At 43.7% G+C, this 22077-nt stretch overlaps 2 protein-coding genes across 6 annotated transcripts in view; one reads left to right on the forward strand and one right to left on the reverse strand.

Annotated features, from left to right (window-relative positions):
• The window catches only part of LOC147115099 (oxidation resistance protein 1-like), a 50650-nt gene extending 43845 nt beyond the window's left edge, over positions 1-6805 (reverse strand). Inside the window, exons 1-2 of one of the 2 annotated variants that reach the window (XM_085993387.1) lie at positions 6592-6805; positions 5284-5409 (exon numbers count right to left, since the gene is read on the reverse strand). In XM_085993387.1, coding sequence (XP_085849513.1) covers positions 5284-5385 — 102 coding nt within the window. In that variant the 5' untranslated portion in view covers positions 5386-5409; positions 6592-6805. Of the gene's footprint in view, positions 1-5283; positions 5410-6143; positions 6568-6591 lie in introns of those variants that run through there. The other variant, XM_085993386.1, reaches the window with a different exon arrangement.
• Positions 1-22077, forward strand: part of LOC147115098 (ras-related protein Ral-A) — a 520495-nt gene that overhangs the window by 201560 nt on the left and 296858 nt on the right. The gene's annotated exons all lie outside the window — the stretch shown is intronic.

Here is a 22077-nt window from a genome sequence, read left to right on the forward strand (position 1 = left end):
CCTTGATGTCAAGGCAGTCACTCTCACCTCACTTCTGGAATTCAGCTCCTTTGTCCATGTATGGACTGATGCGCCATCAATTACTCAAAAGACTGAGGTTAAGCGAGTAACAACCAGGCTTTTATTAACTAAAGAATGAAGGTCTAGTCTCGAGTGGTCGACCCGTCCAGAATACTAAGGGACTGGGAGGTAGTCACTTATATACCTGGAATAGTGGGAGGAGTCAGCCGAGGCATGTGCAGGCCTGTACCTGGTGGAATACACATACAGATAGGTATAACAGTGGTTTACCACATGGACCAAGACTGTAATGAGGTCGGGAGCAGAGTGGTCTTGGTGGAACCCAAACTGGGCATCAGTGAGCAGGTTATTGGCGATTAAGTGCCGCTTGATAGCACTTTTGATGACACCTTCCATCACTTTGCTGATGATCGGGAGTAGACTGATGGTGCGGTAAATGGCCGGGTTGGATTTGTCCTGCTTTTTGTGGACAGGACATACCTGGGCAGTTTTCCACATTGTCGGATAGATGCCAGTGTTGTAGCTGTACTGGAACAGCTTGGCTAGAGGCGCGGCTAGTTCTGGAGCACAAGTCTTCAGCACGATAGCCGGGATGTTGTCAGGGCCCATATCCTTTGCTGTATCAAGTGCGCTCAGCTGTTTCTTGATATCACGTGGAATGAATCGAATTGGCTGAAGACTGGCTTCTGTGATGGTGGGGACCTCGGGAGTAGGCCGATATGGATCATCCACTTGGCACTTCTGGCTGAAGATGGTTGCAAACACTTCAGCCTTGTCTTTTGCACTCATGTGCTGGACTCCACCATCATTGAGGATGGGGATATTCATGGAGCCTCCTCCTCCCGTTAGTTGTTTAATGGTCCACCACCATTCACGACTGGATGTGGCAGGACTGCAGAGCTTTGATCTGATCCGTTGATTGTGGGATCGCTTAGCCCTGTCTATAGCATGCTGCTTTTGCTTTTTAGCATGCATGTAGTCCTGTGTTGCAGCTTTCCCAGGTTGGCACCTCATTTTTAGGTATGCCTGGTGCTGCTCCTGGCATGCTCTTCTACGCTCCTTATTGAACCAGGGCTGGTCCCCTGGCTTGATGGTAATGGTAGAGTGAGGGATATACCGGGCCATGACGTTGCAGATTGTGGTGGAATACAATTCTGCTGCTGCTGATGGCCCACAGCACCTCATGGATGCCCAGTTTTGAGCTGCTAGATCTGTTCTGAATCTATCCCATTTATCATGATGGTAGTGCCACACAACACGATGAGGGTGCCCTCAGTGTGAAGACAGGACTTCGTCTCCACAATGACTGTGCGGTGGTCACTGCTACCAATACTGTCATGGACAGATGCATCTGCGACAGGTAGGTTGGTGAGGACGAGATCAAGTAAGTTTTTCCCCTTGTGTTGGTTTTCTCACCAGCTGTCGCGGGCCCCGACTGGCAGTTATGTCCTTCAGGACTTGGCCAGCTCGGTCAGTAGTGGTGCTACTGAGCCACTCTTGGTGATGGACATTGAAGCCCCCACCCAGAGTACATTCTGTGCCCTTGTTACTCTCAGCGCTTCTTCCAAGTGGTATTCAACATGGAGGAGTACTGATTCATCAGCTGAGAGAGGGTGGTAAGTGGTAATCAGCAGGTTTCCTTGCCCATGCTTGACCTGAAGCCATGAGACCTCCCTTTCTCGAGACCTACAACCCTCCACAAACTCACCATTCCTCTTCCTTTTGAGCATCCCTCCCCCCTTCATTCCACAACTGGCAGCCGTGCCTTTAGCCAGCTAGGCCCCAAGCTTTGGAACTCCTTTCAGCTTCTCCACCGCCCTCTTCCTTTAAGGCGCTCCTTAAAGCCCACCTCTCTGACCAAGCTTTTGGTCATCCTTCCTAATAATGCACCCATATTTTTCCAGATTATGCCTCCGAGAAGCGTCTCCGGAGGTTTTCTACATTAAAAGGTGCAAATTGTTGTTGTATTTCTTTTGTATAATGTCAAAGTGTTTTGCTATCCTGCTTTATGAGCTCACACATTAGGCCATCCAGTGCTCTGCAGAATTTCAGCTTGGCAATTACAACTACAGCTTCATCTTTTACTTATTCTGTGCCATTAGTTTTCAATTACAGGAAACTGTGTGTTATCCGGAGGCTAACTGTCCGGAATGCTCGAGCCACCGGCAAAAATCAGGAGCCGTTTTCGTTAGGTTTTTTGTCTTCTCGTTGCTTTTTTCCTCAACAGTCAAGCTCTGCAAGGTCTGCTGAAGCTGTTGCTAAGCTACAGAGACGCTTGGACTGTTTAGAAGCTGTTGCAGGGTTTGTTGACAGATACGGAGCTCAAAAGCTTCCGTATCTTTCAACATTAGCGCTGGAGTGTCCGGCAGTTTTGAGGGAACGGCAACAGCTTGGTCCCGTCGGTGCCGGATAGCACAAAGTTTCCTGTATCTTTGTAAGTCATGGAGAGCAGTCGCCCACCTTTAGTTTGTGGTTAACAGCTCATTTACACTGAACAAGCACAGTTATTTCAGTGCTAAGTTGCTTGTCAATCATTTAGGAGGCTCTCTGTTGCTGATCTCTTTTATATAGTTTTATTATTAAGCTGTGTCAAATTGAGGCTTTTCTTTTCATTCCTGTCTGCTTAAACTGGGCAATCAGTTTTTGATTTCAACCTAAATGAAGCAATTCTTCAGTCAATGCTTTCAAGTGTATCCAAGTCAAACTTCTTCTACTATTTTTGATCTTTTTTGTGCATCGAAAATGCAATTAAATCCTAAATAAATCAAGACTACAACACAACTTTATGTTTGGACCTATATTACATATTGAATGTGTCCAACTTTTAATGGCACACTCGTCAGACAGTCATATTCTTAGATACTTGACTTAGTGACTTGCAAGTCCGTTTATGGGATACTTGTAATGAATAGGGCATTTCTGATCAGATTGTCACTTGGTCAAAACTGTAAATTGAAGAGTGACAACAATGGATATGGAAATAAACCAACTGCAGGTTCCTATATAAGGTACTCAAACAACTTGGAAAACTCAAGCCTGCCGAATGACCACGAAATTATTTTTCGATGATCACTCAATTTCCATCTGCAGACCCTAACAGAAATATTCTATGGTATATTGGGATGAGATTTTGCAGCAGACAGAACTGCAAAAATGATGGTGTCTCATCTCTGTCCTTGGAATTGAGTATTGAAGATTCTATCATGAGTAAAAGTACTGCTCCCCATTTACCTCCCAAACCAATATATTCAGCTCTTGCCTCTACCAACAGGATTTCTATCCTGAACAATTTATGCTAAGAGATAGCTCTTTTTAAAATGTTGAGTTACTCACACCATTCTCAGACCAAGTAATAGGAAGACAGCATGCTTATGAACATCCATCAACATGATGTGGCCAGTTGCATTGATCACACCCTCTATTTATGAATTGCACAGTATTCATGTTTTTGAGAGGAATATTCTCTATAAACACTGGAATAATGGAGGAGATTTACCAGAATAGTACCAGGAATGAGTGACTTCAGTTATGTGGAGAGACTACAGAAGCTGGGATTGTTCTCCTTAGAGCAGAGAAGGTTAAGGGGGGGGGGGGGGGGATTTAATAGCATTTAATAGGATTTAATCAAAGTAATGAAGGATTTTGATAGAGAAACTGTTTACACTGGCCGGGTCAGTAACCAGAGGATACAGAAGAACAGGAGCTGGAGTAGGCCATTTGGCCTTTCAAGCTTGCTCCGCCATTCAACAAGATCATGGCTGATCTTCAACCTCAACTCCACCTTCCCAATGTTCACTAAATCCTACAGGTACATTCTATCCTACAGCACTATCCCCATATCCCTTAATTCTCAAAGATTTATCGACTTCCGTCTTGAATATACTCAACGACTGAGCATCCAGAGAGAATGCCAAAGATTCACAACCCTTTGAGTGCAGAAATTTCTCCTTATCTCAGTCCTAAATGACCGACCCCTTATTCTGAGACTGTGACTCCATGTTCTAGACTCCAGCCAGGGGAAACATTTTCTCAGCATTAACCCTGTGAAGCCCCTTAAGAATTATATGTTTCAATTAGATCACTCCTATGAGGAGAGATTGAGTAGACTAGGCCTATATTCAGATTTAAGATAATTGGCAAAAAGCAAGGGAGGAGATAAGGAGATGTTTTGTTATGCAGCGAGTTGTTGTGGTCTGGAATGCACTGCCTGAAAGGGTGGTGGGAGCACATTCAATAGTAACTTTCAAAAGGGAAAGGGAAAAATATTTGAAAAGGAAAAGTTTGCAGGACTATGGGTAAAGAGCAGTGGGACTAATTGGATAGCTCTTTCAAAGAGCCGGCACAGGCACGATGGGCCAAATGGCCTCATTCTGTGTTGTACAATTATAATATTCTTTCTTGGAACTACTATTGGTAAAATGGGATTACCAAATCCTTTCATATAATTTTAATCTGGTTGCAACATGCAGGGTGCTCTCTGACAAACCCAATAACTACTTTGTAATAGTTTTATGCTTGGATTAATGGCCCTAATTTTGAAAGGGGAGTGCGAATGGTACGCACAAGCCCCAGCCCCAAAACAGATGGCGCATCCAGAGAGGTGGGCTGGAATTCTGGACCAGAAAGTTTGAGTGGCATTGCATGATCGTCATTTAAAAGGTCCTCACATCATTAAATACCAGCCCCAACTTTCTGCAGCAAGTTTAATTTGTTTAAAATGCAGTAATGTCTTGAAACTCACGGGGAGGTTGTGGGTGAGCTCCCGTTTAAGCGAGGCTAACGGGGAGCAGTGCAAATCATTCAGCAATCTGTAGCGATTCGCAACTAACAGCATATCTCTTCTTTACTACAAATTGCTGGGTTATGTACGCGCTAATAATGGCATGCGTACTAAACTCTTATTTTGCCAGCAAATTCTGGACCCAAGTTCCCCGAAATTGAGATCATGCAAATTATTTAACTATAAAGGGGAAAATGGTAATAGCCATCTTTCTATAAAATAACTCCTTCATTTCCTGAAGCATGCTATTAAAAAAAGATACACGCACACACCCCACACCAGTATTAACTCTACCCAGTCACTGTGGAAGATTCCTGAATAAACATCTATTGCATCACCTTTTCCAAGTTCTGATTACCAAATTGAAATAGAACATTTTCAACATCAACAGCTTGCATTTATATAGTGCCTTTAATGTAGTAAAACATCCCACGGTACTTTTAAACATTTTTAACATACAGTCGGAGCAATAATTATTGTACCTTTTCAATCTGATCTGTTTGGAGCAGGTCACTTTTTTCAGTCAGGTTTGGCCGAAATGTTTCAGGCTCCAAGTCAGGCTTTGCAGTTGTATTTTGCCTCATACTGGTTTCTTCTCGTGTTGTTATCTAAAAGCAGGGACAATATTAATAACCACAACTCTCTACCAGTTGCCTTCAGTAATTACCATGAACTGAAAAAGGTACTGGTCTATGATCTCATACAACAGACAGCAAGTGCAGATTACGACTAAGCGGCAATCCCAGAGTGTTTCAGGCTTCACTTCTCAAATACAGCACTGCCTTTTTAAAATAAAAATTAGAAGCTCAAAATCAAAGCTCCTGTATTTTTGTTTGTTCCAAAAAAATTTAATGGTGAGTCCACTACAAAATATGGTATCCTCAATTCTTCAAGGCAAATTTAATAAGGTTTTGGCAGCAGACTTGTCCTCACTGTTCAGTACAAGGAAGAAGTGCAACTACAAATCAGGAATTCTTAAAATGAGAGTCAGAATTCCGATCAAAACATCTTCACATTAGCTCACATTTGAATTTGAAAACCCAGGTACTAATATAAAAAGGTGACCAAAATTAAAAAAAAACTTAACTTTAAGGACGATCATTTCCCCTTTCTTAATTTTCCTGTGTGCTAATCCAAGAGCTTTAAATTATCACATGGCTAAAATTCAGCATTGTAATTTCAACAATGCCACTGCCATTATCAATGTACAGTGCAGGATCAGTGCTGCCACTGGCAAGCTGGGATGCACAGCAATTCAACAATACATCACTACTATTGGAGTCTATGATGAAAGTTGAGAGGAATGCAGGCAATTAAAGAGAATTTACTGTAAATACACTACATTAAGATGAGGCAGAATCATCACAGACTCTTTGCTCAACTTCCGCAATCTCATCAGCAAAGATTTTCCTCCACATCAAATCGCACACATCAAATTCTGCAGTAAAACAAATTAGAGAAACTACTCATTGTCACAATCATGTGATAACGAGCGCACTTTGCAGGGAACCTATGGAATATATGGAGGGCAGAAAATTCCTAATTTTGCCCCATCCCATAATTAACTCCCCTTCATGCAATGTGTTTCATTCAACTAACTATTACACACCACTGCACCACAAGTGTATCCAAAAATAAGGAATTTTCTGCTAAGCTTTGGTAAAGTGCTGCTGCTGAGGCAAATATGATGTAGGTGTGTTTGCCACTGATAAAAATCTGGGATGCACGGAGTCACATCTGCTCTAATTCTTTGGGCAAATGTATAATGGGTTTAACTACAGATGGGGCACCTTGAGACGTCTGCAGAGCTTGCGCAGTTCTTCAGCATTAAGAGCATCGATCCTGCGATGGTACTCAGTCACTGATACTACCTGAATACAGAGACAGGAAGAAAATAATTCCACTAAAATTTAAAAAAGGAAGATATACAGGTGAAGAGGAAGGACAGAAAACAGGAATGCAAAATCTGGAAGGGAATTGCAAAAAAAAATAAGGACAGCTATTGGGGGGGGGGGGGGGGGGGGGGAAAGAGGAAGGGAGGGAATGGGTAAGGACAGTTAACAACCCACATAGTACCTGAAAATACAAATAAATTAAATCATAATTGTTTTTGAATAATGAAATACTTGGTCTACCACAATCTCTTAGTAATGAACGATATACTGTATTCAGATTATGGCAATTTGCACGCATCAGTTCTGCAATTATAACTGCAGTCTGAAGAATATTGCACAATTCTCTGCAGAAAGTTGTCCAGATGACCTACGTATATAGATCTCTGAGTTAACAGACCTGTATATAGACCATTTATACAAATTGATTCTTATGCAGTTAATTTCTGGAGATCATGGACTATCCTTGAATTTGTTGAATTCTTGCACTCAAAAGATGAGAAACGTTAGTGCTAGAAATGAAACACTTTTGGAAATTTAACAAACACTAAGTTCATGAACACCAGTCAGATGCAGAGTAAAGCTCTCTCTACTTTGTATCAACAATGTGACTGCATTTCAATCTCAAAGCACCAAGATCAATTCTCATAGCTCCCATTCTTCTCTCTTCATTCCACCAAACAATCCATCCCAATGAACCCTGAGCAAGATTAATTTAGTGCTAGCAGGTAAATTCTCTGGGCAGTTTTGTGCTACAGGCTTTCCCATTCGGAAGTGGACTGAAACGAGACAACCATAGTTCATATGTTTCCTTTTAAAGTCAGCAGACGACATTCATCGAATCATAGAAATTTACGGCACAGAAGGAGGCCCATCGTGCCTGCGCTGGCCAAAAAAGAGCTATCCAGCCTAATCCCATTTTCCAGCTCTTGGTCCGTAGCTCTGTAAGTTACTTCAAGTGCATATGCAGTACTTTTTAAATGTGATGAGGGTCTCTGCCTCTACCACCCTTTCAGGCAGTGAGTTCCAGACCCCCACTACCCTCGCAGTGAAAAAAAATTTCAACGCCCCTCTAATCCTTCTACCAATTACTTTAAATCTATGCTCCCTGGTTATTGACCTCTTTGCTAAGGGAAATAGGTCCTTCCTATCCACTCTATCTAGGCCCCTCATAACTTTATACACCTCAATTAAATCTCCCCTCAGCCTACTCCGTGCCAAAGAAAACAACCCCAGCCTATCCAATCACTCCTCATAGCCAAAATTCTCCAGTCCTGGCAACATCCTCGTAACTAGTGGTGACTAGTGGGGTGGATGAGGGAAATGCTGTGGATGTGGTGTACATGGACTTCAGTAAAGCTTTTGACAAAGTCCCGCATAGGAGACTGGTCAAGAAGGTAAGAGCCCATGGGATCCAGGGTGCCTTGGATCCTAAACTGGCTGAGTGGCAGGAGGCAGAGGGTGATGGTCGAAGGTTGCTTTTGTGACTGGAAGCCTGTGTCCAGTGGGGTACCTCAGGGATCGGTGCTGGGTCCCTTATTGTTTGTGATCTACATAAATGATTTGGATGAAAATGTAAAAGGTATGATCAGTAAGTTCGCAGATGACACGAAAATTGGTGGGGTGGTAAATTGCGAGGAGGAAAGCCTCCGGCTACAGGACGATATAAACGGGTTGGTCAGATGGGCGGAAAAGTGGCAAATGGAATTTAACCCTGAAAAGTGCGAGGTGATGCATTTTGGACGGACAAATAAGGCAAGGGAATACACAATGAGTGGTAGGACCCTAGGAAGTACAGAGGGTCAGAGGGACCTTGGTGTACATGTACATAGATCCCTGAAGGCAGCGGAGCAGGTAGATAAGGTGGTTAAAAAGGCATATGGGATACTTGCCTTCATTAGCCGAGGCATAGAATATAAGAGCAGGGAGGTTATGATGGAGCTGTACAAAACGCTGGTGAGGCCACAGCTGGAGTACTGTGTGCAGTTCTGGTCGCCTCACTATAGGAAGGATGTGATTGCTTTGGAGAGGGTGCAGAGAAGATTCACCAGGATGTTACCTGGGATGGAGCGCCTCAGCTATGAAGAGAGGCTGGACAGGCTGGAGTTGTTTTCCTTGGAGCAGAGAAGGCTGAGGGGGGACCTGATTGAGGTGTACAAAATAATGAGGGGCATAGATAGGGTAGATAAAGAGGAACTTTTCCCCTTAGTGGGGGGGTCAATAACAAGGGGGCATAGATTCAGGGTAAGGGGCAGGAGATTTAGAGGGGATTTGAGGAGGAACTTTTTCACCCAGAGGGTGGTTGGAATGTGGAACTCAATGCCTAAAAGGGTGGTGGAGGCAGGAACCCTCACAACATTCAAGAAGCATTTGGATGAGCACTTGAAATGCCATTGCATACAAGGCTATGGACCAAATGCTGGAAAATGGGATTAGACTGGACAGGGATGGATGGGCGGCGCAGACACGATGGGCCGAAGGGCCTCTTTCTGTGCTGTAAAACTCTATGACTCTAAAAACAGTGGAAGCCCGAGAGGAGTTTAGAAAGTGCAGGGGGTTACTTAAAAAAGAAATTAGGAGAGCGAAGAGGGGGCATGAAAAAACACTGGCAGGCAAAATAAAAGGAAAATCCCAAGGTGTTTTATAAGTATAATTAAGGGCAAGAGGATAACCAGGGAAAGAGTAGGGCCCATTAGGGACCAAAGTGGCAATCTGTGTGTAGAGCCGGAAGATGTAGGTGAGGTTTTAAATGAATATTTTGCATCTGTGTTCACTATGAAGAAGGACGATGTAGGCATAGAAATCAGGCAGGGGGATTGTGATATACTTGAACAAATTAGTATCGAGAGGGAGGAGGTACTAGCGGTTTTAGCTGGCTTAAAAGTGGATAAATCCCCAGGCCCAGATGAGATGTATCCCAGGCTGCTGTGTGAGGCAAGGGAGGAGATTGCAGGGGCTCTGACACAAACTTTCAGAACCTCTCTGGCCATAGGGGAGGTGCCAGAGGACTGGAGAACAGCTAACATAGTACCATTATTCAAGAAGGGTAGTAGGGATAAACCAGGGAATTACAGGCCAGTGGTAGGGAAATTATTGAAAAAAATTCTGAGGGACAGAATTAGTCCCCACTTGGAGAGGCAAGGATTAATCAATGATAGTCAGCATGGCTTTGTCAGGGGGAGATCATGTCTAACCAATTCGATTGAATTTTGAGAGGGGGTGACGAGGTGTGTGGATGAGGGTAGTGCAGTTGATGTAGTCTACATGGACTTCAGTAAGGTTTTTGACAAAGTCCAGCATGGGAGACTGGTCAAGAAGGTAAGAGCCCATGGGATCCAGGGCAATTTGGCACATTGGACAGGAGGGTGATGGTCGAAGGTTGTTTTTGTGACTGGAAGCCTGTGTCCAGTGGTGTACCGCAGGGATCAGTGCTGGGTCCTTTGCTGTTTGTAGTGTATATTAATGATTTAGATATGAACGTAGGAGGTATGATCAGTAAGTTCGCAGATGACACGAAAATTGGTGGAGTGGTAAATAGCGAGGAGGGAAGCCTCAGGCTACAGGACGATATAGACGGGTTGGTTAGATGGGCAGAACAGTGACAAATGGAATTTAACCCTCAAAAATATGTGAGGTGATGCATTTTGGGAAGACTAACAAGGCAAGGAAATACACAATGAATGGTAGGACCCTAGGAAGGACAGAGGATCAGAGGGACCTTGGTGTGCATGTATAGATCCCTGAAGGCAGCAGGACAGGTAGATAAGGTGGTTAAAAAGGCATATGGGATACTTATATTCTATGCCTCGGCTAATGAAGGCAAGAGCAGGGAGGTTATGATAGAGCTGTACAAAACGCTAGTTAGGCCACAGCTGGAATACTGTGTGCAGTTCTGGTCGTCACACTATAGGAAGGATGTGACTGCTTTGGAGAGGGTGCAGAGGAGATTCACCAGGATGTTACCTGGGCTGGAGCGTTTCAGGCTGGGTTGTTTTCCTTAGAGCAGAGAAGGCTGAGGGGGGGACCAGATTGAGGTGCACAAAATTATGAGGGGCATAGATAGGGTAGATAGAAAGGAACTTTTCCCCTTAGTAGAAGGGTCAATAACCAGGGGGCATAGTTTCAAGGTAAGGGGCAGAAGGTTTAGAGGGGATTTGAGGAAAAACTTTTTCACCCAGAGGGTGGTTGGAATCTGGAACTCACTGCCTGAAAGGGTGGTAGAGGCAGGAACCCTCACAGCATTCAAGAAGCATTTAGATGAGCATTTGAAACACCAAAGCATAAAAGGCTATGGACCAAGTGCTGGAAAATGGGATTAGAATAGACAGGGCTTGATGGCTGGCGCGGACACGATGGGCCGAAGGGCCTCTTTCTGTGCTGTATAACACTATGACTTGCTCTAATCCAGCGTGGCGCCCTCTATGGGGATCCGTGGAGTCTGTGAGCGAGACAAGTAACAGCGAGGCTCTTTAACCAATCAGATTGAAGAATCCTCAGACACGCAGGAATTAAACCAGGAATTATAAATTAGATTTAAATCATGTACAGAAAGCAAAAGAAAGCTTAGTAAAGAAAGATGGGATTAAGAGAGAGCGAGATAAAAGAGACACAAAGAAAAAGTAAAATTTTTTTTTTTTAAATCTCTAACACTAATTAAATTCTGAAGGAATAAGACTTCACACTTGTAAAGTTAAATTTTCAAGGCCAGAGGTTGTTGGGCAGTAATTATGACTAATGACACTGTTAAAAATTCACTTAAACACTAACCTTTACTGCTGTGTTTACTGGGTAACTACAGCAAGTTCACGCCCAGTCTATTGGCAAGGTACTGTTATAGCGCAGCCTGTGGAGAAGCAGGGTAACTCAGACCGCAACTTCCACATTTAACTGCACATATGCAGAGTTGCTGTCTGATTTACTCTAATAATTGAGGGCCGTTAGCCTCACCGTTATTCTCAATGCAAAATCCAGGCCAATCTGTTTCAGTGATGTTGATTTGAGGGATAAATATTAGCCAAGACATAGGGAGAACTCCCCTGCTCTCCTTCGAATAGTGTCATGGGATCTTTTACATCCACCAGAGGACAGACAGGGCCTCGTTTTAACGACTCATCTGAAAGACACACCTCTGACAATGCAGCACTCCCTCAATATGAACTGAAGTGTCAGCCTGGAATTTATGCTGAAATCTCTGAAATAGCACTTGAACTCACAAGGCAAGAGTGCTACCACTGAGCCACAGCTGAAACCTTGGCGACAGTGAATGGCACCAGGAGGGGGAAAGCATAATTCTACTTCCAATCCAGCCAGTCTGAGGGCTCTGCAATGGAATGCAGAGGCTTCAATGCAGTGGACACACTACTGAACAGACTGCCTATGGCAGATCTCATTCAAGACAGTACCGTACACATTTCCAGTGATTATCAGATATATAAACAGCAAATATGGAAAATACACACTAGTTACACCCGCACCTGTGTAAAAAAGAGGTCCTTTACCAGAAATGTTAACCTCAGATGCTATGTATTTCTAGCATTTTCTGTTCTTATTTCAGATTTCCAGCATATCCAATTCTTTTTTTTTTTTTTTTTTAAAGTTGCTTTTTAAAAAAAAACTACATCCATTGGTTAGTAAATATTAATCCAGCACCCCCCACGCAATTTCAGCACCCCCCAGGATTTCAAGGCCCTGGATTCCCGACTCCATCTGCCCCGATGGGCAGTTCCGAACTTCTGTGTAATGAGGATCTTTTTACTCAGCATCCACAGTGCAGAGAAACCCTTCTATCCCTGTGATAGAGCTATGCAAGCATTCAATCCCAGAGATTGATGGGTTTCTCTACAGCTATGCTTGCTGGGTAAAGAGCTCTTCATTAAACAAATGACTTTTTTCACTCTCTACTGCCTCGTACTTACCTGTGCGTCCGGATTTGGTGCATTGAAGGCTGCCCATAGTTCGCAATTTGCATGTCCATGGTTTCAATGGGCAGTTTGTATCTATTATAATGCAAGTTATTTGGGACTGTCAGTAAGTGCCCGCTTTTTTGCAGGTGTCTTGTCTGTACAGGTTTAACCGAATATGAGGATTGTGCAGTAACAACAGAAAATGCTGGAAAAACTCAGCAGGTCAGGCAACATCCGTGGACAGAAATTTGAGTTGACGTTTCGGGTCGAACCCTTCTTCAAAACTGGAAAGAAAAGATAGATCGGAGGCAGGGCTGCAATCGGACAAAACAATAAAAGAAACAAAAGTAAAAAAGAGACAATAAAAGGTATTAGAAGCTAGACGAGATGGTAATAGGCTGAGATTAGGTGTAAAGTGCAAGAGATAGCTGCCAGGTGTGAGAGAGAAACAAAAAGGGGGGGGGGGAAAAGGAGTGGAAAAATTACAAGAAAAAATGAAATAGTGGCCGAGGTTATGATCTGAAATTGTTGAACTCGATTCGATATTGAGTCCGGAAGGCTGCAGAGTGCCTAATCGGAAGATGAGGTGCTGTTCCTCGAGTTTACGTTGAGCTTCCGTGGAACAATACAAGGGGCCAAGGATGGTGAGGTCCGAGTGGGAATGGGGCGGTGATTTAAAATGACAGGCGACCGGAAGCTCGGGGTCACCCGTACGGACTGAACGGAGGTGTTCCGCAAAGCGGTCACCCAATCTGCGTTTGGTCTCCCCAATGTAGAGGAGACCGCATCGTGAGCAGCGAATACAGTATACTAGATTGTGAGAAGTACAAGTAAATCGCCGTTTCACCTGGAAGGGGTGTTTGGGGCCCTGGACAGTGGGAAGGGGGGAGGTATAGGGGCAGGTGTTACATCTCCTCCGCTTGCACGGGAAGGTGCCAGGCGAAGGGGAAGGGCTGTTTGGGGTGATAGTGGAGTGGCCTAGGGTGTCTCGGAGGGAGCGGTCCCTGCGGAATGCTGAAAGGGGAGGGGAAGATACGTTTGGTGGTGGGATTGTGCAGCCTCACTGATAGCTCTTCAATATGATGGTTTTGCAGAAGGGGAGTCTAATTTGGAAAGCAGGTGTGCAAACTGTGAAAGGCATCGAGATTAGCAAACTACAAATCAATTAGTGTCATCTGACACCATTCTGATTCAGAACACCAGGTATTTGCATACCAGGTGCTGGTTACCTGCTGCTTAACACTTAGTTGCCTCATTCGGAACAGGGGGCGGCCTTTTCAACCCTTCAAGCTTGTTCCGCCATTGAATTAGATCATGGCTGACCTGTATCTTAACTTCATCGACCCACCTCGGTTCCATATCCCTTACAACCCTGCCTAACAAACACCCATCAATCCCAGTTTTGACATTTTCAATTGACCTAGCCTCAACAACCTTTTCTCTTTGAGGGTGGGAGAGAGGGGAAGAGAGTTCCAGATTTCCACTGCCCTGTATGTGAAGAAGTGCTTTCTTAAATTGCCCTTGAACTGCCTAGCTCTAATTTTAAGGTTATGCCCTCTTGTTCTGGACTCCTCCAGAGAAAATAGTTTCTCTCCATCTATCCCACCAAATCACTTAATCATCTTAAGACACCCCCTTAATCTATACTCGAGGGAATACAAGCCTGGTCTACGCTACCCGTCCTCATAATTTAACCCTTTTAGCCCCGGAATCATTCTGGTGAATCTGTGCTGCACCCTCTCCAAGGCCAATATATCCTTCCTGAGGTGTGGTGCCCAGAACTGAACGAGGTACTCTAAATGGAGCCTAACCAGAGCTTTATATAACTGGAACCTAACTTCCACCCCTTTGTATTCCAGTCCCTTGTGATAAAGGCCAATATTCCATTAGCCATTTAAATTATTTTTTGTACCTGTCCACTAGCTTTTAGTATTTTTGTACACTGACCCCTAAATCTCCCTGCTTCTCCACAGGTACTAGCTTCTCACCATTTAGAAAATACTCTGATCTATCTTTCTTAGGTGCCAAGTGGATGACCTCACACTTCCACACATTAAACTCCATCTGCCAGAGTTTTGCCCACTCACTTAATCTGTCAATGTCCCTTTACAACTTTCTGCTCCCATCTGCATTATCTACTGTGCCACCTGACTTAGTGTCAACAGCAAACTTGGATAAACGGCTCCCTATTCCTTTGTCTAAGTCATTGATAAGTATAGTGAAAAACCGAGGCCCCAGTACAGATCCCTGGGGAACACCACTAGCCACATTCTGCCAAGTTGAGTACATACCCTTTATCCCTAATCTGTGTCTATCTCCTAATCAATTTCCTACCCAATAGGTTGCCTCCAATTCCATGTGCTCTTATTTTTGTTAACAGTCTCTTGTGTGGAACCTAATTGAATGCCTCCTGGAAGTCCATATAAACATCATCCATAGACACGCTTATCTACTACTGTCGTTACCTCCTCAAAAAATTCAACTAGGTTTGTTAGACATGACTTACGCTTTACAAATCAATGTTGGTTCTCTCTGATCAGTTCATATTTGTGGGGTTAAGGTAGCATAGTGGTCATGTTACTGGACGAGTAATCCAGAGGCCTGGACTAATGATTCAGACACAAGTTCAAATCCCAGCACAGCAGCACCACTGTTTATCTGTATTTTTACCCATTAACAGTTCTGCCCAGTCTACTGTGGTCAATTTCTGTCTCATTCCTCCAAAGTCCACCCTACCTAAATTTAAAACCTTGGTTTGTGACTCACCCTTCTCGCTCTCAAACCCAGTATCAAATTCAAACATGTTATGGTCACTGTGGTGTTCCCTTATTGCTAGATTGCTGACTAATTCAGGCTCATTACTCATCACTAAATCTAGTATGGCCTGTTCTATGTTGGCGCACCTGGCAAAATAAAAAAAATCAGACAATGCAGCCATTACTGTAAGTGGGTACACGGTATTTCAGGTTAAATGCAGTACAGGAAACTTTGGTTTATCCGGAGGTTAACTGTCCGGAATGCTCGAGCCACCGGCAAAAATTAGGAGCTGTTTCGTTAGGTTTTTTTTCTTTTCGTTGCTTTTTTTTTCACCAGTCAGGCTCTGCAAGGTCTCGCTGAAGCTGTTGCTAAGCTACAGAGACGCTTGCAAGGTACGGCCGACTGTTTAGAAGCTGCAGGGTTTGTTGCCAGATATGGAGCTCAAAATCTCCGTATGTTTCAACATTAGCGCTGGTTTGTCCGGCAGTTGATGGCACAGACAGCTCGGTCCCGTCGGTGCCGGATAGCACAAAGTTTCCTGTAAATTGCTTTTAAATATTTTTCAAATGCACAATTTCTTTTAAACACATTTCATACATCACTTTAAAAATATTTGTTATACAGGAAACTTTGGTTTATCCGGAGGTTGTATGTCCGGAATACTCAATCTAACGGCAAAAATCAGGAGCCGTTTTCTATAAGTTTTTTTTAGTTCTCGTTCTTTTTTTTCCCCCAGTCAGGCACTGCAAGGTCTGTAGCTATAGCAACAGCTTCAGCTACAGACGTTTGCAGCTGCAGCCGACTCTTTAGAAGCTGTTAGTGTTTGTTGTCAGATACGGAGATGAAAACCTCCGTATGCTTCAACATTAACTTTGTATGTCCAGCAGTTTTGATAGATCGGCAATACGCCGGTCCCGTCAGTGCCGGATATCACAAAGCTTCCTGTATATTGAGATCAAGATGTCTGCAAATCCTGGACTTGCGGCAGAATCCATATTCTTATGCCACAGAATTTGAGGAGCGCTGCCCGTAACCACTTCACCCCAGCACTGCATAGCTCTAAACCTTTGGAACAACAAATCCGTTAAATTAAACTTTGTGCTTTTTGCAGCTCAAGTTGATGTAGAATGAAAATTTAATGTGTCCCCATTACACTTTTCTGTAACCCCAGTGACAAGACAAATTACAAGCTCATAAATGAAGAAACCAAGGCCCACAGAGCAAGATTCCAACGTGTAAAAAAACCATGGTAAATCAGGATGTAGTGATGTGGTGTTAATCCTGAGTTTTAAAAGCCTGTAAATTGTAGAAGGAAGAAAGATTGAGGGAAGGAAGGTGTTCCACAGTTTAAGTCCTAGAAAAGTCTGCAATGTGCCTTGATTTCAACACAATGGAAGATTTTTGGAAGAGCATACAGGATTGCCTATTTGTAGTTTAGAAGGAATAAAAAAAGTTCAGAGGAATATCATAGTGCAGCATCAACAGAATAAAGACAAGAAAAGTTACAATAGAGATGTAGAGGTTGGAACCTAGGAGGTGTGAGGATTGTCTGTCACAACACAAGTTTTTTCTTGTATCCTGTCTCGAAAGAACCACAAAAAAAATGGTGACTTTCAAATTGTTAGATTTTGTATGCTGCAGGGAATCCAGCCAATTTTAACTTACAGGAAACTTTCGATTTACCGGCACCTAAATAACCAGAAATCTCGGTTAACCGGCAAAATTCAGAAGTAGGTTCAGGTAAGTTTTATTACTTGCCTTCCTCGATCTGTTGCTGTGCAAGGGTGTGGCTGCAGCTGTTGCTAAGCTACAGAATCGCTTGGAACTTGTGGCCATTGTTCTGAACCTGTTGCTAAGCAACAGGGTTTGTTGCTTTATACCTCAGCTCCGTATCTTTCACTATAGCTTTCGGTTATCCGGAATTTTTGATGAACCGGCACCACGTCGGTCCCGGATAAAAAAGAGTTTCCTGTACTAATGTCTCCCATGACACATCCAATACCAATCACTTGAAATATTTGCACTAAAGCCAATTTGATGGTGTTTTCTTATGGCTGGTGTCCTTTAAATTAAATTGCTGGCATTGCCTTTAAACATGAAAGTGTGATTTGGAATGCTGTACAGTATTTTCTCCATTATCAGCATTCCAGAAGCAGTATAACAAACGTGACAGAGTAGCACAAGCGTTACTGACAGACTCCCATTGTTTTAATTGCTCTAGTGTTTGCTTTTGCCACGCCTTTCTAGAGGCCAGATCCTTGGTCAATCCAAAGCTTCAAAGTTTAATTCATGGATGTGAAGAAAATCAATTCAGCAACATTCTTTAGAAGCTTAGTAATCTTTTGTACCATGCAGTAGGTTAACCGAGCAGTAACTTTGATTTAAGTTAGGATTTGTTGCATACAATTATCAATACCGCAAGTGTTTAATAAACCTTTTGTTTGGGGATAGAGGAGAGACGTGCATCATTTTTGTCACAATGCCATCATGCGCAAAGAACTCGATGCAATATTTTAACTTGATTGATTTACACCACTACATTGTGTGCTAGCAGACAGTAGAACATTAGCTACTTTTTCCATGAAGACTGGATCCCTACAAATGGAGCAGCATAATGATGACAAAACTGATGATTTTTAGGGTCAATAAAACAAAATTAATTTCACTTCTGAAAAAGGCAAAATAAGATTTTAATGCAAAATATGGTTTTCCTCTGGTTCCATTATTTCGAATGCTAGATGGCAGTTTGTCTATTAATCTACAGTCTAACTGAGAGTAAACAACATTAAAACTTGGCACCCCTTGGGGTGTCTCACACACTCAGGACCCAAGTCACTCTCAGTGTACTTACTCCACCATTCCCCGCTACATTTCAGCAGCCTCATGTCTCAAGGGCTACAGGCTTGAGTGCACCTGGCACATCAATGGCCTGGGTATCTACTGCCAAATCAGGCTACACCATCTCAAGCAACACTGCATCACCTCTTACACTTCCAGTATACTCTAGAGCAAGGATAATCCCAGACCAATAACCAATCGCCTCCTCTACCCTTACCTCCAATGGCAAGTGCCAGGAGCTTATGGACCTTTCCGTCTCAAACACAGACAGCTGTAACCTCTTCATCCCATGTATCACAATGCTCAGATCCCATATTACTCTCTATTTGCTCCCACATCACTTACCAGAACTAGGGTTGCGAAGGGGTGGAAAGTTTCCGGTAAATTTCCAGAAATTTTCCATGGGAAGTTTAGCTTGGGAATTTTGCCCGAAAAAGCACATGCTAGCATAATATTTTTTTTTGTATTTCTTTCATTTTTTTCCCCACAGGTCCTCTCTTAAAATTACTAACAGAGATGGAATCTTAATTATTAAGGAATTTCTTAATCACTATATGTTTATCTTCTTACTTGATTTGTTTTAATAATTACAAGTTGTGTGTGTGACTGTGAACAAATGTGTCCTGATTGGTTGGCTGAGCGATTAGCTTCCTCTATTGGTGATGTAGCATCGTGCGTGCACAGGTCACGCTTCCATCACATGGAGCATCAGGAAAAATTTACTCGCCCTGTTGCAATCATGCTGATCGACCGCAGTTCGACACAGACGAATGCCCTTTATTGCTTTGCATAGAACAATGCCACGTTTACCGTCAGATGTGTGGAAGCATTTTACCCCAGGCATTAAAGATGGAAAGACTGTGTACATATGTAAAGAATGCCACAAAGATGCAGCAGCATTTATCCAAATGCAACAACTTCACTCAAAGCTCACAGCAGTCAGCCCAGAGTTCCTCTGCTTCCATTCAAGAAGATGATGGTTCACATTCAGCATCAGTCTCTATCTTCAGCAACTCCTGGTCCACTTGGAAGGTTCTTTGATACAATGGACAACCATAGCCAGAAGAATGCAGATAAGTGCCTTGCTCGAGCTGTATATGCAACAGGCTCACCCCTCATGCTCACGGCCAATGTGTACTGGAAGAGATTTTTCAATGTTATTCGCTCTGCATACTGTCCTCCCACCAGACATGCTTTGTCTACTTATTTGCTGGAGGCTGAATATAGTCCAAGGAAAGCTCAAAGAAACGATAGAGATGGCAGACTGTGTTGCAGTTATCTCAGATGGGTGGTCAAATGTACGAGGGGAGGGCATCATAAACTACAGTGTCTCCACTCCTCTCCCAGTGTTCAAGAGCACAGACACGAAGGACAACAGACACACAGGCAGATACATTGCTGATTAGCTGAAAGCGGTCATCAACGGTCTTGGATCACAAAAGGTCTTTGCAGTTGTTACCAACAATGCTGCGAATATGAAGGCTGCTTGGGCTCAAGTGGAGGAGCCTATTGGGTGTGCAGCTCATGGGCGCAACCTGCTCCTCAAGGACATCATGGGTTTGAGAACCATGGAAACACTGTACAAGAGAGCCAAGCAAGTTGTTAATTATGTCAGGGGAAAACAGGTAGTTGCAGCAACCTACAACTCCAAGCAAACGACAAAGAACAAGAACACCACACTGAAGCTGCCCAGCAACACTAGATGGGGTGGCGTTGTCATAATGTACAACAGCCTTCTGGAGGGTAAGGAGTCGCTGCAAGAAATGGCAATATCCCAGTCTGGGGATATGGGAACCACCATCAAGAAAATACTGCTGGATGATGTGTTTTGGGAGAGAGTGGTTAGCAGCCTTAAACTACTCTCACCAGTAGCATCTGCAATTGTTCAGATTGAAGGAGATGATGTTGTCTTGTCAGATGTTCAGGCTTTTTGCTGATTTAAAGCTCAAAGCAGAGAAGGCAATTGTTCAACTCATACAGGCGCATCAAAAATTGTGTGTCAAGCCGATTCATGCTGCAGCATACATGCTGGACCCAAAGCATGTTGGGAGACCAATACTTTCTGGAGAACAGATCAACAGCGCTTAGTGTGATTTCTACCCTCTCACGCCACCTCAATCTGGACATGGGCAAAGTTCTGGGAAGTCTGGCAAAGTTCTCTACCAAGTCTTTGGAATGGGGACGGGATATGGGAATCGTGCAAGCATATCAGTGCACATACCGTGTGGAAGGGACTTTGTGCATCTGAGGCCCTGTCACCCATTGCATCGGTGATACTCCAAATCCCACCTTCATCAGCGGCCTCTGAACGAAATTGGTCACTTTTTGGGAATACGCATACAAAGGTGCGCAACAGGCTGACTAACAAGAGGCTGACTAACAAGAGAGTGGAGAAACTGGTGGCTATCCAGGCGAACCTACAACTTATTGAGCCAGATACAGAAGTGTCCACCACACAGCTAGACAGTGACAGAGGAGGAAATGGACACGTCAGAGTCAGAGAATCAGGAGGAGCAATGAGGAGTAGAAGACTCAAAGAGACAAAATAAGGACAAATTACAGGTTTACAAGCTAACGCTCATTTTATTTTATTTTAGATGGGTCTTTTTTGTGGGGGTTCAATAAAGTTCAAAATTATAACCTAAATAAAGTTTTGAAAGCCTATTTTTATTTGTATGGAACAGAATGTCTATTTTGATGACAAAGATAATATAAGGGTCGGAGACAAAAACCATCAGTGTGTAAAAAAACTCAAAATTCCCATGGAGTTTCCTCTTTAAAAATTCCCAGAATTTTGCAACCCTAACCAGAACCCATCACTTCTCTCAATCTCCCACCTGCCGAACACTTTACCACTTAACAAGCTTTTTTTCCTACATTCGCTGGCTGGTTGTTATCACGCCCTGAAGAAGCAGACCCTTGACCTCTCCAATGACTGCCCCACATCTAACCTCTCTTCTCAAGGGCAATTAGGGATGGGCAATAAATGGTGGCCGTGGCAGCGACGCCCACATCCCAGGAACTAATATATAAAAAAAGGCCTGAGTTGGGGGTGCGTGGTTTTGTAGGGCTATATGGGTGGAGCGCCATCAAGTAAGGGGCAAGGTATCTCCACCTGTGAGCCAGGTTTCCATCGAAGCCATGATGTTAATGGTTGTAATGTGTTCAAGAGTGAACAGACATTCTGGAGGGAAATTAGATAAAGAGTCCAAGGTGGCAGCAGTGGGTGTGGTGAGCGGGAGGCGAAGGAGGTTGGCGAGGTTAACCCCTAGCGGCCATGTTGGGCAGGAGGGACAGCAAGAGAAAAGGATGAGGTTGCTGCTTGGAAGGAGGCAGTGACAGCCTCTTTCCAAGGAGAAGGTAACAGGCCCTTCAGAGAATGCAGAGAGACGCAGAGGGCAGCTGTGGGTTTATCCAAGGGGGACTGAAACAAGTGAGCAAGAAGGTAGAGAAATAATGATGAGTCGGAGTGGGAAAATTACCCAAGTGGAGAAATAAACACCATCATATACAAATTGCAATGCAAACAAGACTGCTACTCACATGCTGAGCGGCATCATATGCTGCTCACCCATCACCCCTGTCCTCCACTGGCTTCTTCTCCCACGATACTCTGACCTCAAAATATTCACCCCTCTTGGGCTCTTCAGCCCTGTCGTATCTTGCATGACAAAGGATGTACCATCTTTTGATCCTCTTGTGCATCCCACCCTCCCTTTCCCCCGCCAACAGTAGCACAGCCTTCAACCCCATCAGCTCCTCAACCACCTAAGCTACCAGCCTCAATTTTCAGCTGTGCTTTCTACTGCCTCTCCCAACTCTCCTGTGTTTAAGGTACTTGTATAAAGTGTTCTCCCCTGCCTTGAAATTCTTTACTTTAACCTCA

The sequence above is a fragment of the Somniosus microcephalus genome, chromosome 7 (genome assembly GCF_052327205.1).
Source record: "Somniosus microcephalus isolate GS21.2 chromosome 7, FLI_Smic_1.0, whole genome shotgun sequence".
In the NCBI taxonomy this organism is placed as follows: Eukaryota; Metazoa; Chordata; class Chondrichthyes; order Squaliformes; family Somniosidae; genus Somniosus; species Somniosus microcephalus.